General features: G+C 47.6%; 7 protein-coding genes across 7 annotated transcripts; 2 read left to right on the top strand and 5 right to left on the bottom strand.

The window, feature by feature from the left end:
• The first annotated feature begins 166 nt into the window (after nucleotides 1-166).
• Nucleotides 167-1338, top strand: P170DRAFT_283466 (YoaK family protein). The gene is made up of 2 exons (XM_024843198.1): nucleotides 167-599; nucleotides 686-1338. The coding sequence occupies exons 1-2, from the start codon at nucleotides 401-403 to the stop codon at nucleotides 1294-1296; spliced, it is 810 nt and encodes a 269-aa protein (XP_024699634.1). The 5' UTR covers nucleotides 167-400; the 3' UTR covers nucleotides 1297-1338.
• A 509-nt stretch (nucleotides 1339-1847) lies between these two features.
• P170DRAFT_503010 (C2H2-type zinc finger protein) lies at nucleotides 1848-2931 on the bottom strand (the record flags this gene model as incomplete). Its single annotated transcript, XM_024854192.1, has 3 exons — nucleotides 1848-2354; nucleotides 2419-2525; nucleotides 2601-2931. 3 exons carry the CDS (start codon nucleotides 2929-2931, stop codon nucleotides 1848-1850), a joined length of 945 nt encoding a protein of 314 aa, XP_024699633.1.
• A 955-nt stretch (nucleotides 2932-3886) lies between these two features.
• Nucleotides 3887-5477, bottom strand: P170DRAFT_503006 (putative LysM domain protein; the record flags this gene model as incomplete). The annotated part of the gene is made up of 5 exons (XM_024854191.1): nucleotides 3887-4369; nucleotides 4426-4574; nucleotides 4648-4817; nucleotides 4878-5194; nucleotides 5262-5477. The coding sequence occupies 5 exons, from the start codon at nucleotides 5475-5477 to the stop codon at nucleotides 3887-3889; spliced, it is 1335 nt and encodes a 444-aa protein (XP_024699632.1).
• Nucleotides 5478-6813: 1336 nt separating this feature from the next.
• P170DRAFT_440631 (ankyrin repeat protein) lies at nucleotides 6814-8342 on the bottom strand. The gene has a single exon (XM_024850127.1). The coding sequence runs from the start codon at nucleotides 8253-8255 to the stop codon at nucleotides 7035-7037; it is 1221 nt and encodes a 406-aa protein (XP_024699631.1). The 5' UTR covers nucleotides 8256-8342; the 3' UTR covers nucleotides 6814-7034.
• A 340-nt stretch (nucleotides 8343-8682) lies between these two features.
• Nucleotides 8683-10246, bottom strand: P170DRAFT_480092 (uncharacterized protein; the record flags this gene model as incomplete). The annotated part of the gene is made up of 7 exons (XM_024853753.1): nucleotides 8683-8807; nucleotides 8869-8892; nucleotides 8946-9050; nucleotides 9114-9407; nucleotides 9464-9610; nucleotides 9719-9941; nucleotides 10016-10246. 7 exons carry the CDS (start codon nucleotides 10244-10246, stop codon nucleotides 8683-8685), a joined length of 1149 nt encoding a protein of 382 aa, XP_024699630.1.
• Nucleotides 10247-11812: 1566 nt separating this feature from the next.
• Nucleotides 11813-15624, top strand: P170DRAFT_503002 (bacteriodes thetaiotaomicron symbiotic chitinase; the record flags this gene model as incomplete). The annotated part of the gene is made up of 11 exons (XM_024854190.1): nucleotides 11813-11817; nucleotides 11893-11970; nucleotides 12017-12085; nucleotides 12153-12267; nucleotides 12339-12630; nucleotides 12695-12799; nucleotides 12867-13007; nucleotides 13109-13406; nucleotides 13466-15166; nucleotides 15201-15344; nucleotides 15420-15624. The coding sequence occupies 11 exons, from the start codon at nucleotides 11813-11815 to the stop codon at nucleotides 15622-15624; spliced, it is 3153 nt and encodes a 1050-aa protein (XP_024699629.1).
• A 24-nt stretch (nucleotides 15625-15648) lies between these two features.
• On the bottom strand, nucleotides 15649-17420 carry P170DRAFT_430227 (uncharacterized protein; the record flags this gene model as incomplete). Its single annotated transcript, XM_024847940.1, has 8 exons — nucleotides 15649-15669; nucleotides 15731-15780; nucleotides 16021-16044; nucleotides 16097-16201; nucleotides 16263-16586; nucleotides 16656-16766; nucleotides 16864-17086; nucleotides 17151-17420. 8 exons carry the CDS (start codon nucleotides 17418-17420, stop codon nucleotides 15649-15651), a joined length of 1128 nt encoding a protein of 375 aa, XP_024699628.1.
• Between the last annotated feature and the right edge of the window lie 657 nt (nucleotides 17421-18077).

Raw genomic sequence — 18077 nt, 5'->3', positions numbered from 1 at the left:
CGATCCACTGGCAAACAACCGAGTCGCAGCGGTGGATTCCGGCCAGCAGTTAGTGGCGCGTCGAGACAAATCAAATGGCGTGTGGCCGATGTCGCAATCAGGCAGCAGCCATTGTCATTGGGAGGGATGTAGACGATCGCTGACGGGATTGATTGAGGAAGGGAAGGGTGAAGGCTCACTAACGCACGCGATCGGAGACGCTCCGGCAAAAGATACGAATGACTCCGACCGCAAATTTTCTGCCCGCCCCGATTAAAAGTCATGCTTTTCTCCCTCTTCCCTCCCCCCTCCCTACCCTGACCTTTTCTCCCATTCGGCCTGGCCGTCCATTCTTTCCCCCTAACCCAGGTCCTCCTCTCCTTCTTCCTCGTACCTGGGACTCTCCGCGCAAGAAGACGCAATGGCGGAAACCAAAACGAACGACGGACCCCGCGACCTGGAAGCGCAGCCGGCGCAATCGTCGTCCCTGACGCAGCGATGGATGCAATCCGTTGATCCCAAGCATGCCGACCTCATCTGTATCCTGTTGTGTCTGGTCACCGGTCTCTGCGACAGCAGTGCCTACAATGCCTGGTCATGTTTCTTGGCCATGCAAACCGGTTAGTCACCTATACCCTCGGTCCCCTCAAGCCGCCGAGAACCCCAAGAGCCACGACCAAAGCTAACCGACACCAAACTCCACCAGGAAACACCATTTTCCTTGGCCTCGGCGCGTCGGGCCAACCCGGTAACAAGCCATGGGGCTGGCTGAAGTCGCTCGTCTCCATCGCCGCCTTCTTCATCGGCGCGTTCGTCTTCTCCAACATCACCCGGCGTGTCGGCGCCCTCCGCCGCGGCACCCTCTTCGTGTCGTTCCTGGCGCAAACCATCTTGATTGTCATCGCTGTCGCCCTGATCGAAGCCGATCTGATCCCTCACACCTCCGATGATATGACCTTGACCGGGGGGCCCTTGTTCCTGGAACTGATCCCCATTGCGCTGCTGGCGTTCCAGTCTGCCGGTTCCATCACCTCCAGTCGCTCTCTCGGGTACAACGAGATCCCCACTGTCGTGTTGACGAGTGTGTACTTTGACGTGGCGTCGGATCCGAAACTGGCGCAGGTGCCGACGACGAACCCCAAGCGGAACCGTCGCATTGGCGGCGTTGTCGCACTGCTGGTTGGAGCTATCGTTGGCGGGTGGTTGAGCAAGAGCAGTGGCGGCATGCAGTCAGCGCTGTGGATGGCGGCTGGATTCAAGTTCGTGATTGGACTGGGATGGTTGGTTTGGAAGGCGAAGAAGACGGAGACCAAGTAGGCGGGTTGACTAAAGGCTTATGTAGATGTTGGTGTTGTTGGAGATAGACGACGTGGTAATATATAGACATAGATCGAAAGGACATTAGTCCTCTAGCGCAGATGATAGATCAATTATTAATTCTGACTGACCGGTCAATTTTCCTGCCGGGGTCTTCATTGCAGAGAAATTGTCAGTACTCCAGCGCTCGTGACGGATCACTTCTGCGTTCGGTTCCTGGAGCAAATTTAATCTTAGATCGGAAAAAGTGTGCTGGTACGTATAGCACTTGATCTAGTGTGAAGACAGGTTCTCAAGCAATCAGCGATAGACCATCCATTTAATCGCTGGCAGAATGTAGAAACCGTTGTTAAATCCATGAAATCATCCAGGTCTTTCTGGTACAGCTAAGAATACATGCGTTGAAATATTTGATGGGGAACACTCCTTTGTCGAAACAGCAATGAAATAGAACAGAACGAGAAGAAGGGGAAATTAGAAGAAAAAGAAAATCCGGATGGGAAAGCAAGGCTATCCATGCAGGCCTGCCCGACGCTGAAAACAACACACAATCAGAACGCAATGCGACCTCGACCCGATATAACATCTTCCACGTGGATCTGCACCTTTTCAAACCTCATAAAAGAACAAACCTCGCTCTCAAGGTGATTAAACAACGCACCAAGAGCCGTAAACTGCCTTCCACACTGACTTGTATAATTGGGACAGTGGTACAAGACCTGTTGATGCGCGGGGGAGTTGAGATGCTGGTTGAGGCTTTTTATAGTTTCAAATTCCCGATGACAGATGTAGCACTCCCAGTAAGAGCCATTGTACGCAAGACCACTGGCAGAGTAAGATTTCTTTTGCTGCGGATACCACCCGATCCCCTTCATGGTGATGATGCCCTTTGGATCTCGCTTGCGTATCATCTCGTGGATAGTTTCTATGTTTAGTGCTGGAGCACTCGGGCAGGCTGCTTTCTCGAGATGATGGGTAAGGCCGCTGGGGGTAGTATACCAAGTCTGGCAAAATGGGCAAACGATGGTTCGGCCGCGGTGGGTGGCTGAGTTCAGGTGCTTCAAAGAGTTTGGTTAGTTGATGGTCTTGAAAGTCTACTTGGAGCGGGTATTCGATTCCCACCATTTTAAGGCTGTTCTCATCCTTGAATGTACGGTCACACTGTCGGCAGTAGACATTGTACTGACCCGTCTGTTTCACATTCTGAGCTGCGGCACTTTGGGTGCAAACTATCTCGGGGAAAGCCTCGCGTGGGATTTCCGGCGCCCAGTGATCGAGGGCATTCATATGCTGGTCGCAGGCACTCGAGGATTTAAAGATTCGATCACACGTCTCACATTCAAAGGTGGGTGCCCAGTGATTGAGATCATTCATATGCTGGTCGCAGGCGCTCGAGGACCTAAATGTTCGATCACACGTCTCACATTCATAAGTAGGCGCCCAATGATCGAGAGCATTCATATGCTGGGCCCGAGCCTGCTCAGAGAAGAACTCCTTGGAGCAAGTCTCACATTCATAGGTTGGAGCCCAGTGGTCTTTGGCATCCATGTGCTGGTCGCAGGCACTCGAGGACCTAAAGGTTCGATCACACGTCTCACATTCATAAGTAGGCGCCCAATGATCGAGAGCATTCATATGCTGATCGCGGGCACCCCAGGAGCTAAAGGTTCGATCGCACGTTTCACATTCAGGCCAATGATCGTACTCGTCCATGTGATCATCACGGTCCTCGATGTCCCAGAAGGAATCAGAGCAGGATAGGCATTCATGGTACATTTCAGCAAGTGTGAATTGACCCTGATATATCAAACGACAAATTGCGGATGAAGTTGGGGATAAGAGAAGAAGCTGAGGTGGTCAAAGGTGAAATGATGAGAAGGTGAGAAGGTGAGGTGGTAGAATGAGAGGGGGGAAGTAGGTAGGTAAGTAATGACCTGCCTACCTCTTTAGGTATCGACAAACAACCGTTTCATAGACTGACTAAGCCTCGTGCAATCAATTTATATAAGATGACTGCTACGAGAGTTCTGTTTTGGTGTCTTTGAAGGTTCCTCGACTGCTGAGGACAAAGCCATTGAAGAAGAAGTATGTCGGCTGAAATTGAAGCGCACCAAGCTCGAGTCCTTAGGACTTTCTCTATTTTAGCACAGTTCTATCATCCAGTTTCAATTTTGCATATACAAAAGATCTTACGATCCCCGTATTTGCTTATAAAAGTCATGATGGTTTGGCATAAAAGTGGGCAGTCTTTGTATAGGACTTATAGAAGATGATCTTGTGTGATACATTATCGAGGAGAATTTGAAATTAGCTTTTATTAAACTATTTTTCTGTGTAGCTTGACTTTACAAGGTATGTTGTACTCTCTCTGACAATCACATACTACATTCCTTGAATCGTACATGTAGGGTAAACAATAAGGTATTTCCGCCAGATCCGCGGTATATCCCGAGAATAAATTTGTTCGAGTTGGATAAAAACATACAAAGCATATATAGACCAATATGGACTGAAGAAACTGGGCAGAAAAAATAACCAAGACTCGTTCTTCTAACGAGACAGCAGCTTCCCCATCCGCGAACGCATTATATCAAACACCAACACAGACATAGTATCCCAGCCACAGAGACGCACAAGACGATCCAACATAAGGATTCCACTTCCCAAACTGCGCCGCAGTGATCGAATACTGCTGCTCAATTGACCAACAACTGTCACCACTAGCTACGAGATGCCACTTTTTGCACGTGCTTATGGTGTTTGGCATGGGAGCCTCGTCCTTTGTCGCGACGCAGTAGTAGTACCCAACCTGCAAGTTGCTACAGCTGGAGCCCACCGCGGGGTTCCATTTGTAAAACTTGGCCGTTGTCAGGTAGGTATACTTCTCATTCACGATTGACCAGCAGCTGTCGCCTTCCTTGGCTTGGTAGTAGGTCGAGCATCCTGCGACAATGCCGGACTGTGTTGGGGATGGCCCGGTGGCTGTGGTTGTCGTGGCCTTTGTGGTTGTCGTCTTTGTAGTTGTAGCCTTTTTGGTGGTTGTTTTAGTAGTTGTGGTGGCTTTGCCTGTAACCTGACATTAGCAGAGACGGAAGTCGGGGCGGTAGAAGAGGGAAACTACTAGAGAACGCCAACGCAGACCCAGTAACCTGCTTGGAGATTACCACAAGTTGATCCGACGGCAGGGTTCCAGGCGTAAAAGTTGCTCAGGGTGATGCCATATTTTGTAGCGATCTTGCCACACTCGTCGCCGGCTTCTACGAAGTAGTAACTGTTACCTAGGAATTTCTGTTAGCCAAAAGTCTCCTTAAGGCCGGGTCTTCATATAGTAAAACAAAGAAGAATACACACAGTTGGAAGCAATACCGCTTTGACGCGGTGAATGGGGATCAGTGGTAGTCTTTGGTGGCGCTGTCGTGGTTGTGGCTTTTTTCGAAGTCGTAGTTGTAGCACCGGATCCGACGACGCCAACGCAGACATAATAGCCAGACTGGAGTCCAGAGCAATCGCTCTTAACAGCTCTTGCTCATGCATTACAGGTCAGATAAATGGTAGTTTTCGATGGATCATAGTCGACTCACGGGTTCCAAGAATAGAATTGATCCAACGTGAAGCTTCCGTAAGAGTTCACAATCGCCCAGCATGAATCACCGTTCTGTACGAAGTAATAGGAGTTGCACGTGGAGATTAGCCCTGTCTGAGTAGGAGATGGACCACCAGCCCTCGTTGTTGTAGCTGCAGTGGTTGTAGTCTTGAGGGTGGAGGAAGTGGTTGTCGTGGCCTTCGTAGTGGTAGTGGTGGTTGTCTTCTTAGTCGTGGTGGGCTTAACGGCAGGAGCTTCAACACAATAGCTCCATCCCTCGTTCAGAGCACAGTTGGTAGCTGATAGGGAAGGATTCTGAAGGCGTTGTCAGTTGCGATTAGTCGATCGTGGTTAAACCGTAGACAAAACCCTCATTGCTTACCCAGGAAACTAGCTGCGCAGTGGTGATACCATAGTAGTTCTCAAGCGCGGCACAGGTGTCCGTTGATTCGATGGAGTTGGCCCAGTAAGTACAACCACTGCTTACATTTGGGTCCGTTTCACCTGTGGCGGAGTCTCCGTTGGTGAACTGAAGCCCAATGGTAGCAGCATTCGCCGAGCCGAGGAGAAGTAGTGTTAAGGCCACAGACAAAAACATTATGTGTATGACAGAAAAGCTCGTTTGCTTATGACAGTGAGATTTTAGGCAGACATTCACATTCGCTGCGGATAGATCTATCAACAGAAGGTCCTTCGACTAAATAGCATGAGCCAGCTCATGGACTCATGTCGGTTGGACTCGGATGTCGTCCCTATTCTATGTTTGCTGGTTATAGTATCGCATCGGCGGACTTTGCTCACTAGAAGCCATCGATAAAACCGAGCAAGTCCAACCGACACTAGAGGCAATTTTCTGCGCCAGACAAGACAGAAACTGTATCCTACGACCCCTCCCCATCTTGCAGTTAAATTAGATTATATTGGACTATTGAAAAGCTAGAGGTGACGGTAACACATAAACAATACTGCAGGATGCATCATACGGTCTCAGTGCACTTTCCTTTCATACATAGCAACTCGGAGGACACCCACAAGGTGCTGACCCCTGTTCGAGATGCGACATGCATTCACCGGCGAATACCGGATATTGTCGTGCTCTCTTAGGAAGAGGTAAAGAGACCATGTCATTAATGTGACAGTATAGTCTCTAATCATGCAGCTTTTGCCTGCCCCAAATGCTGCAGTAAGCACGCGTGACACGCGCATTGACCCTAGCTGCCTTTAGACAAGTCTCCAGACGGTCTCCGGAGCACCGTGTAAATCATGCATCTGGGCCATCGCATTAAGAGATTGTACTAAGGCCGGGAGGAGGCGGTTCGTTCCGAGATTATCGTCTAAGATTGCTTGGTGACATCGCGCCTCGATCCATGGGGATCTTTCTATACCCGATGTGGCGAGTTCTCCGAAATAGATTAAAGACCGACTATTTAATTACTAGCAGGTTGAGGTAAATTACCTTACTGCAGGGGCTTACTGCAGGGCCCCCGCACGTGTATTGATCAAGCGCTACATGCAGCTGGCGGAGACTCTGTAGGTTGTATTTACCATGATGACCAAGTTGCTCAACTGTGACAGTTCAGGTAGTAATTTCAACTAGTGGCGAAATCCTAATATAACCAAAAGAACGGTCTGGAATATTTGCAGCAACTCGCCGAGTACCAATCTACGGCGGGCGTCGGATGACTAGTCAGTAGTTTAGTAGATATGATAGGTAGTAGCTCGCAGCACAAAAACAACCGGCCTATTCTTAGCATCTTCTTGGTCTTTGAAGACTTGATTTACACGGCGGTTACCTCGGCATCGAATGAGATCGTATGATCTGAAAGAACAAGCACTCAGAGAACTACCTGAAATGATTCGTGTAGGGAAAAGAGTTACTCGGGTGCCAATAGCACATATGGATCATGCGATTGAATCCTACTGACCTTTAGGGTCTCACATATGAACAAGCTATTCGGGGCTGCCGTATGAAAAGTTCAAAAGCTAGAATCAAACTAGGTATACCGAGGTTGGAAGATAAATAGAAAAGTAGTCGTACAGCAGAACGACAAACCCGTGCAGCATCCAAGTCATCAATATGTGAAAGGATATTCGACAGCAAAGCATTGCATGAAGTATGTAGAAGCCAATAGTGAGCGAATGCAAAGAAATACAGTCAAGATTCCAAGGCACGATGAACTGCCTCAGGAAAAGGGGGATATGCATCGTCAATGGCGCATACCAGGCCTGGCCAGTTCAATCTAAGATCGTCGTCTTCTTCTCTGATTTGATTCCCAAACCAAGCAAGAGATTCTAGACTTTTCTGTGAGGGTGAATACCTTTTGCGACCTTTCGAGAGAAGACTCAGGATCTCTTCCGAATAATTATCATCCTTGGTCCTTATACCGTATCCAGGGTGAGCCCCCTTCTCTAGTAGAAGCTTCAGGATATCAACGCGCTCAAAGTGCACAGCAAAGTCTATGGCGTCGTACCAGAACACATTGAGGTCGTCTTCCTTGAATATGGTAAACCGACAGTTGTAGTTGGGGCTTGCCCCATTGTCAATGAGTAATTTGGTCATGTCGTATTGACCTTCCATGATCGCGTATAACAATGCCGCGTTGCCGTAAACACTCAGATCAATTCCGTGATCGATCAAAAGTTGGAGCGTGGCAGTGTCACCCCGAGATGCTATATAACAAAGACCACAATCGCAGTTCAATCGGACACCATGCTCGAATAAGAGTGCAATGAGTGATGGCTGATCATCGTATATTGCTTGCTCGATAGGACATGGGCACTCGTGTTTTCCTGCCCGTGCCCCGAGGTCAAGAAAGTGAGGAATAATGGAGTAATAACGAGAGGAAACGGCCACCCCCAAAGCAGAGGGGGCTTCTCTCTCAGTTCCTGCGGGATCTAGGGGAGCTTGGTGCTCAATCATCAGCTCCACCAGCTGCTTGTTATGAGAACGAATGGCCCAGTGAAGAACCGTGCGTAGCTGAGCCCGTGAGCATGCTTGGTCGGGTCTTTTTTCGGAGAGCATGAGGTCGAGGGTTGAATTATGTCCTGCTTGAGCACTCATTAAAAGCGGATTGGCTCTTGAAAGATCCTCGTCCCTGCTCTTGTCGTATGCAACTTCATTGAGACTTTCGAACGAGGAGATTTCCAGTCCAGCATCAAGCAGTTTGGTTGTCAAGCCAGTATAACCATTCTGTGCGGCGAACAACAGAGCCGAGCCCTTCTCATGTTGTACATTATGCAGACAGAGGAAATGATACAAAGAATTGTATAGGTTTCTACTGGTCTGCACCAAAGCGTTGATGCCTCTCTGGTCGGCTAGACACTGGGCGATTAACAGAAGTATCTCGGTCGGTAGTTGGTCCAGGTTCCGAGCCATCATGCCTATTAGTATCGAGACTGCCTGTTGCGTAAGGAGAAATCAAAGCAGGAATGAAGTGTATGATGGAGGGTGAGATGGGAGAGGAGGGGGCGCTGGGAATTGGAGCGAAGAACTGGTGGCAACAATTATTCCGCGGGGCCGACCAGTCGCCTGTACCCAATGCGGAGTAGCTCAACTAATTTCTACAGGGGGTTCTGTCGTTTTGCATAGTGTGTAAGTCTACTTTTATGGACCTCTGCACAGACATAAATGACCAAGACACTTAGGCTGTATTCGATCTTGACGACAAAAGATGCCCATTACTATGTACTGCTGCTCACTGCGCAGAATTGAAAACGTGAGTGCCACCTTTTCACTGCTACGCGTCAAGAAAAATGCCTCGCCCCTATCCTCTTTGCAGTGCCGACGGACCCTGAAGGTTGATTTATATCAGCAGATCAAAATAGTAGTAGTACTTCCTTCCTGCTGGGGTCGTTTGCCAATATTCCTGTGGCTGTTTGGGACCAGCACACTCCAGCTTTGACCAATCGCACATGGAGTAATACATGGCTTTTCCCCAGAATTGTGGTTAGCAGATCCTCCGCAGGAGTCACTTCAGTGGTTCACGTACCTAAAGCAAAGTATGCAACGGTATCTGCCAGATGTTAGGACTTGGAAAGTATGAGAAGCGTTTTGAGGGTAACGAACCGGCATTTCGTAAGCTAAGCTCGGGATGGACAACAGCGAGTGAGCCAATCCTATGCGCTCCGTAGGCATGGAGACTAGTTGATCTGTACGTGTACATCTGGTCCCCTATTGCACATACACTATTAGTTTTAGATTCTCGGAAAGCCCAAATGCGAGGACTGAGGTTACCTGTCCTATCATCCCCAAGAACTCTCACCGAGTGGGTCAACTCATGAAGAAGCGGACCGGCGACAGCCCAAAAATACATGTCATTAAGTGTCTTGTCAATCAATTGGGCTGGATTGTTGGCAAAATGGGCCAGCTCGTTCTTTGTTCCTGCTCTTTGGAATGTGTTCGGACAGATACAGATCTCATCTTTCAATGTGACCCTGTTTTGGAATCTCCATGCATTGACTGCGTTGGATTCGTGGCATAACCTCCCGTTGGCCGCAATCACAATATCTTCATCTGTTCTCTCCGTGGCTGGTCTTGTGTCGTGATATATACCTTCACACCATCTGGTTTTAGTTTGCATTCACGACTCTCAAATTTCGATTCAAGGGGAGGCACCTCACGTCTTTGGTCAGTGCTCATATCATCCTGATAAGCAAAAAAGTCATCACTGCAGTGGATCACAAGATCCAAGGTTGCCTCCGGCAAGGCCTCGTAGATCTTTGTGTAAATCTCTGTCACAAATATGTTAGTTAATAGTCAACGTCACTTCCTCTATCAATTACAAAAGAAAATATGTTTTTTCATGCTTCAGGACATGAGCAACTGATCAAACCACAGACCTTTCAGCTTCTTGACATTTCTAGCTGTATCATCCCACGAAGTTGGCTCTGCTCCACCACTTATCGGCAATGTACCGGAAGAAAATTTGATCTGCGCAATGTAGCTCACCCAGGTATTGTAAAGCCTGGTGAGAACGCCTTCCTGAGACCCCCAAGTTCTTGGCTGTCTTCTAGTTGCAATAAAATCCTGTAAAATGTCGAGTTGTGAAATTGACTTTTCCATCTACAATGATGATTAGTCCTCACTCTTTGTAAAAGCTTGCGGTTAGAGTCTGTTGTTATGGATGATGTACTTACCATCACCTGTATCTCATCTAGCTGGACTTTCACGTATTCCTTTTGCTTATCCGTGCATTTTTGGCCAAATTCTATACCGGGGTATTGCAATGGCCAGTCCCTTTTGACGAGGAGCCCGGAGGCTTGACCAGAACTATTGACTGGGGCGCCATCTTCTATAAGCTCTCGAAGGGGCTCCAAAGGGGATGCAAAAGTATTGAAGAAGAAAAGTGGCCACAGAAGTGCTCGCATGGTTGCCATCCACCTGAAAGTGGACAGAAAACCAGTCTGCCAATTCATTGCTGCAATGGGATAAAAGGGACCAAGAGTCTTTCAGGCTTATTGGAAAAGACACTGCATAAGATACGGAGTCAGATGAAAGTCAGACTGTAGCTACTTAAGGCAGTGCTAGGAGATTGACAGTACCTGTCACTCCTGGTGGGCAGGGGAAATGGGAGCTTTGGTGCCTGGTATTTCATTTCATTTTGTTCTAAGCCCACCTAACTGAATGCCTGCATATACCCGGGTCAGCTCGTTCGACACCTGTTTTCTCCCCATTCTCAAATATCTCATTCAGGCTTTCTTGGCCCCAGGCTAGTAGAACGCCTGTTCATGAGAGACCATTCTATCCACCCTTTGACCTCTCTATTTTGCTCCGATATTGTTGAAATAATCTAGACCTCTGGAGAAATTACTCCTTTCAGGCATGTTCCTAGTTTCTGTATCGTACAGAATTGTACCGCTTGCTTGTTTGCTACTCTGGCCTGGCGCAGCGACTCCACCCATGCAGGTCAATATATCGAGTGCTCATATCATTCTGCCGGGCGAAAGGTCGTAGGACCGGCCACCGGTGTGATAACAACACCGGATGCAACATGGGACGGAGGTTTTGCTAAAAGGAAAATTACAGGGATGGGCAAGAATGACACGGATCAAGAGTGTTAACCACGATAAATGTTTGCCTCCCTTCTTGGTTTTGCGGGCTAGTATATAGACGCCGCAATTGCATGACATCGATGAGTCTAGTGCTAAACTACGACAGGAGGCAACCGGCTACGCCGGAAAAACTGCGCTTAGGTTCCTGCATGGCTATATAGACAAGTGTGCATTAGATCAGACGTCGCGCATACAGGCGTGGATTCTATTTCTAACGATGTTACGCTAATATCTGTCGCCAAGAGCGTAGCGTGCGAACATTTTATCCGGCCAATAAAACACCCTTCATGAACCCCTTTGGGGCTTTACTCGGATCGACGACCCTAGCCAAGTTCATCAAGCAATTTGTTAGTGAGGGGACTGGCCATAGTCTATTTCTTGGCTTCCAATATACTCCCTCAGTCTAGGCCAATACCCCGTATAGCCGATACAGAATTTTGTACCGGGAGTTTCACGCGGTTCGCTTGATGAGATTTGTCAAAGACACCGAGGCCAGGAACAGGAAGAAGTTCCATTTCATTCCGAGAGCCAAATTTGCATCATGTGCGTACATGGGACTGTGTTACCTCCAAGGACGAGTTTGGCGTGGGATTGGATGGCAGGGCAATCATTGACAGACTGTTTGGGTACAAAAGCCCCAACCATACTTTGAAAAATGACCCAGCCTACTCCAAGGCACTGAAATCTTGCACTTGAATCTTTTTGAGGAGCCAGCCTCCATCATGAAGCGTCCGACAATTGCCAGATGGCTGCTGCTCAGCGTTTTGTGCACGGTCCCCTCTGTCCGAGCTGCCATGGGAAGCTGCTCGGAGACTGAAGAGTGTGACACGGGATGCTGCTCCAAGGAAGGCTACTGTGGCTTTGGTCCTGACTTCTGCGGCGATGATGTCTGCATATCAACATGCGACGCAGTTGCTGAGTGTGGTGGTGAGTAGCTGAAGCCGAGGCATCGATGTTGGAAGATCTACTAATGGCTATGTAGAATACGCTGAAAAGCCGGGAGCAAAGTGTCCATTGAATGTTTGTTGTTCTGAATTTGGGTATGGTTCTTGGTACATTTTGCGATGAGTTGCTGAGCATAGACAGATTCTGTGGCACGACTGAGGAGTTTTGTGGAAGTGGGTGCCAGAGTGGGTGTGACCCAGTCAATCAACCGTACGTACCTATTCTTTCCAGATATGCGTCTATTCAAATACCCTGACACTATCTACTACTACGTCAGATCTTGTTCCGGAAGCTCAAGCGAAGCCGTCTATATTGGCTACTACGAAGGATGGAACCCCAACCGACCTTGCGATGTTGTACTGCCGGAGAATATCAATGTCAATCCATGGACTGTACGTTCAACCCGCCTTTCTATTTCTACCAATTCTTCTACTGCAGGGGAAGACCTAACAGTTTATATCAGCACCTATACTACTCCTTTGCCGGAATCGACTCATCTGATTTTACTATCACCACCACCAATGACAACGATATAGAATATTGGCCTAAATTCAATGCCTTGAAGAAGAAGAAGCCTTCGCTCAAGACATACATTTCTGTGGGTGGCTGGGACGTTGGGGGAAAGGTATTTTCTGATATGGTGCGGTTTCCTGGCACACGCAAAGCATTTATAGATTCTTCCATCTCAATGATGACCGAGTATGGTTTCGATGGCATAGACATCGATTGGGAATACCCTGCAGCCGACGACCGTGGTATGTGATTCGTGCATATTTTCCACGCTAACAATACAGTTCTTTTCGTTCTAATTACTAGCAGGTGGTGCCCCAAGAGATACTGCCAATCTCGTGACGTTTCTTTCTGAGCTCAAAAATGCAGTGGGTACAAAGTTTGGCCTGACAATAACCTTACCATCTTCATATTGTAGGTTTTTGATCAATACATCCTCAAGCACTGTCTATCAACTTTGAATACTGATGATATCAAATAGGGTATTTAAAAGGATTTGATCTCCCCGGAATTGCTAAATACGTTGAATCGTTCAACTTCATGGCTTATGACATCCACGGAACTTGGGATGGTACAAGTAAATGGACGAGTTCCGTTGTCAATCCCCATACAAACTTGACAGGTATGTCACTAACCACTTGATTTTGGCTATAACGCCCTGATGCAATGCGGTCTCTCGTACAGAATTTCCTTCGAAGCTCTTGAGCTAATAATCCCGTATAGAAATTTCTGCTGGACTTGACCTTTTGTGGCGCAACAACATTGATCCCAGCAAGGTCTTGCTTGGTCTGGGCTTCTACGGTCGCTCCTTTACATTGGCCGATTCATCTTGCACTGAACCTGGATGTGATTTCTACACAAAGAACAATCACACTGGAGGAGCTGTGGCTGGGACATGTACTGGGACTAGCGGCTTCCTGTCGGACTACGAAATAAATCGTATCATAGACGGCTTTTCGGGCAACATCAACTACGACGAGACTGCTGGTGTGAATTGGATGACTTGGAGTGGAGATCAATGGTACGTACATACGAACTCTTGATACGATGGGCTATGTTGCCTAACCTAGGTGGATTTAGGGTCTCATTCGATGACGGCCGTACACTCAAACAAAAAGCCGACTTCGCCAATAGCAAATGTTTAGGTGGACTGTTCAGCTGGGCTCTTGACCTTGGTGGCCCTGGTTCACTCAAGAACCCCAATGAGTTGACTGCAGACGATACTGGCATGGGTGGAGCCAAGGCTGAGGGAGGCAGTGACGGAACTGGTCTTCTCTATGTAGGCCAGGAGGTATTGGGTGATTCACCTATTTTTACCGCCATTGCTCCTGTCAGTGTCATCTTTCCCAAGTCAGTTCTCAAATCTCCTACGACCATTGATCTGGGAGGTGGTTATCCTACCTCCCTGGAGGTTGCATGGAGTACTACCAAAACTGTCACTGTCAGCGGCGTCACGACCGTCACTTCCACTATCACTCGACATATTATGTCTACTACGATCCCTCTGAAACCAATCACCACGAACACCATCAACTATTATAATTGGAATATCAGCGATGTTGTCACTTCCAGTGTCGGAACTCTCATCCCGAGTATTGAGATTGCGCCAGTTGTGGTTACAGATGATCCGAACCCGCTGAAAGAGTCCGGCGTAACTCATCTGCCTCTTGTGACTCGCACCGTTAGTATTCCCCCGTGGCCTTGGACTACCGATGGCACCAAGTTTCCCACCGTCACGTTCAAAGAAGGAAGTCCCCCGGGACCGACCTGCACCGCCAATTGCGGTCATAAATGCTATAGCTTCTGCGATGGACCTTGCCTCGTCGATTGCGGCAAAGAAAGCTCATCTAGCTTTATTGATCCCCTTGATAAGAACCCTCCCTCGTTTAGCAAATGCTCCGGTCCGGGATGTATCAACGGCAAATGTACCGGAGACGGTCTCTGCATCGAGAAGGGTTGCACTGGCACTGACTGCAAAAGTCGCATTTGTGTGGGTGATGATTGTATCCCCACGGCATGCACGGGCAAAAACTGCGATGACGGGCATTGCTCTGGAAAAGATTGCCAGGATCATGGGTGCATTGGAAAGGATTGCAATGGCGACGACGACAATAACAACGATGACGACGACGACAGCGGTGGTGGTGGCGGCGGTGGGGGAGTCGCCGGCCTGTGTTTCGGACCTCGATGCCTCTCATGGGGATGCATAGGTCCTGCCTGCTCCAAGACTGACTTCACCTGTACCGGTCCGCGGTGTCGCGTTGTAATCTGCTCTGGTCGTGGTTGTTCCAATGGTGTTTGTACTGGCAAAGGCTGTCAATCCGAGGATTCGGACTGCGAGGGAGAAGAGGCAGACTCTTGTACTGCGTATATATCCAGTACTCTAGTCACGCCAGTTTCGACTTATTCAACAAAGACTGTGACCACTCGCTGTCAAACCATCACTGCTTGTGCTGCAACTCCGACCACAACAACCCGTACTGTTGACAAGGATGGGTTGATGGAAGGCACAATATCAAACATTGGCATCAGTGTTCCTTATGAATCAGACCTTGCAAGTCAGCTACTTGATCAGCTGGATAGTTTCTATTCATCGGCATTTAGCACAACAACCAGTACCACCACCAGCAAACCCACGACCACGACGAAAACTTCGGCTCCGCCTGCTCCCACCGAAACCGATTACAACTGCGCTGGCTCTGGCCGATGCAAGACATTTGCTAACCTGCACAAATTCTGTGACATGGCCAAAAGCTTCCTCACGGAGACTACTGTATACGGGTACGTTATTCTTTACTTCTTAGGAACAGATCAGGGCAAGCAGCTCACCCAGACGCAGAACCACGGGCAATGGCATCAACAGCGGGACTTGTTACACGGACGGCAAGAATGCCGGCATTGGCTGTGGGGTTTTCGTCAAAGGTGCCAATTGCGAGATGACTGGCAAGCAGATAGCAGCGTGAGTGTTGCCCTGACTCGATTAACCCTCCCTCGGATTTCCCCGTTTGGCTGGACTGACCTTTTTCAAAACTAGTGCCTACGACCATATCTTCCAGGAGACGGGTGGAGACTGCAAGATATGCGGACGAGCATTCTTTCCAGAGGGTTGCAGGGTGCATGTTGACTACGTGACCGATTGCAAAACGTCGAACAGCCTTTTAGAGTCGTTTGCTGGGAACGGGACCGATATCAGCAGCGATTCCGGGGTGACTGCGGTGGGATCATCAAGGCTTGTATAGTAGTTGGAACCTTTTTTTGTCTCCCTATCTCTCGATTCCGGACAGCTATTTTTCGATTGTTATATATTTTCTTATTCATTGATTATCTGCAAATCATCAACATGACTTGACAGAACCTCGGCATTTTCGGTGCTTCCTCGGTGCTTCCTCGGCTACCTATTTGTTCACAGTAGCCTGATCGAGTCTGGTGCATTCCTTTCCTAGCTATCAATCCTAATATTCAATTGGCATGTATGAAGTTCTCCCCTTTTCTTCTCTTTTGAAACTAAATGGCTCTTGCTTCTTGTCTGTGCTGCCACAGAGAATTTTTGACCAGTCGCATTTAAAATAATACATAGCTGCCCCAGAAAAGAAATTAGCATAAATACCCAACGACAGTTTCGGCGGTTCACAAACCTAGTGCGAAATATGTGAGTGTATCTAAATATGATGTCAGTGCGTGGACAATCCGAGAATATGTAGAGTACGATACCGGCATTTTTCAGACTAAGATCCGGTCTGAAGTAAGAAAGCTCCATAATTCCCGATGCTTGATACGCCTTTAAGCTTTTGCCGTTTTTGACATAGACTTGATCAGCTATTATAGATGTGACGTTAGCTCGAGATATTAGATCTCTATTTTCAAAATGGATATCTACCGGTTCTTTCATTCCCAAGAATGTGTTCACAGTGGGTGAGCTCATGAAAAATGGTATTTGCTGTCGAATTGAAAAATATTTCATCGATCGTTTTCCCTTTCAGGGTGGACATTTCGTTAGCGAACTGGGTTAGCTTGTTGGATGTCTTGGCCTTTTCGAACGTTATCGGGCAGATATAAATCTCCTCCTGTCCTGAGACTGAGTTTGTATATCTGTATCCGCTGATTGAGGTGGACTCGTGGCACAGCCTCAAGGAAGCTGGAAGGGGGATGTTTGCATTTCGGGGACCGTCTGTGGCTTCGTTCCTTTCGTCTTTATATAGGCCTGTGCAATGCATTTAAGGGTTAGCTGTTATGAGTGCTCTCTTAAGTTGGGGTACAGAGAAAATCGTACGAAAACTTTTGTTGCTTTCTTTTTCTTGATACTTTAGAAATGTATCATCGCAATGAAACATGACATTTAAGGCTTGTGCTTTTAAGACCTGGTCCATATTGTAATATTTCTCTATTTAGACGTATTAGTAAAAATACTTTTTCTTCTCTCTCTTCTTTTTCGTTCTCGCGTGAATCTAACCAATAGAAAGATGAAAACGCATACTAACCATACATGGTCTTCATATTGCCCTCCGCCACTTTCCACGGGCTCCGAGGTGCTTGCCCTGGACCTAATGTGGCCCTGCGATTAAGTTGAATCTTCTCAACATAAGCCTGCCAGGTATTCAGGAGTCTGGTGTTTTCGTCAAAGCGAGGTCCCCAATCTTTCGGCTGCTGTCTTTCTCGAATGATCTGCAGCATAGTGGTGATTTGGGTTTGCGCTTCATTCAACTGTTCTGATAATCAGTTCTGGAATCATCGGTCCAGGAGTCAAAGAATAGAACTATTTGCTAACCATTGTCTCTATCTCACTTAACTCGTCAATGATATACTGTCTCTGGACCGGACTGCATGTTGAAGAGAACGTCACCGCGGGATAGTTGGTTTTCCTTTTCGACTTCGGAGGAGGCTCGTCGATAATGTTGGAGTTCTTGGATGGAACATCGTAATGTACAAGGTCGGGAGATGATATGAAAGGGGACGCAGATGTATGGGACGGAAGAATTGCCCACAGAAGCGCTTGTAGGCTTGTCATCCATTCGATGGCATGGGTGTGTAGCTTCATGGTATGGAGGAAGCAGAATCAGTCACGAAGTAACGAGCGTTGATAAATACAAGAGAACTTTCAAAACATTTACTCTAGATAGTTACATCGAAGCTATCTGGAAAGCATAAGGTAAACATTTCAAGGAAACACTTCATAAATTTAAAACTGTACATGGTTATTTATTTGTACTCAATCAAAAAACTACATAGATATTTGTCTTTCTAGGTGCAATCCAAGGGACTCAAGACTTACTTCTTGGGCTAGCTAAGAACCAGCTTGAAACCCATAAGCGATAGATTCTTTGAACATGAGACCTAATGCTCCCTGACTGAATCTGACTGGTTCAAGACATACAAAGAATATCTTCCTCATGTTATTGTTAGCTCCAGTGGTAGATACTATTTAACTCTCTGTCTCGGTTGTACCTTGCCATAAGGCTGAATGATGATTTAATGACTACCAAGGCTACAAGGATGATCCATTCACGCAATGTCTAGTTTCCCCTCTTTTAACCCGATATATTATTCTAGCCGCGTGACTCATTTAAGCCACATCCTTGATCCCTGGAAGAGGTGCGTCATGCATGTCATGCTTTATGAACTAGCATTATCCCATAACTGAATGTCCGAGGGCGGCTCGCCCAGTGCCCCAGATGTTTCGTGCCCCTGTTTTGTG

This window comes from Aspergillus steynii (assembly GCF_002849105.1).
Source record: "Aspergillus steynii IBT 23096 chromosome Unknown P170scaffold_9, whole genome shotgun sequence".
Lineage (NCBI taxonomy): Eukaryota > Fungi > Ascomycota > Eurotiomycetes > Eurotiales > Aspergillaceae > Aspergillus > Aspergillus steynii.
Note: the sequence above shows the minus strand (reverse complement) of the source record. Positions and strands in the feature narration are given on the sequence as shown.

Coding starts and splice junctions, on each gene's coding strand:
- P170DRAFT_283466 (XM_024843198.1), top strand. CDS start 401: ATGGCGGAAACCAAAACGAACGACGGACCCCGCGACCTGGAAGCGCAG. Junction 600..685: donor TTTCTTGGCCATGCAAACCG/GTTAGTCACCTA, acceptor AAACTCCACCAG/GAAACACCATTTTCCTTGGC.
- P170DRAFT_440631 (XM_024850127.1), bottom strand. CDS start 8,255: ATGGCTCGGAACCTGGACCAACTACCGACCGAGATACTTCTGTTAATC.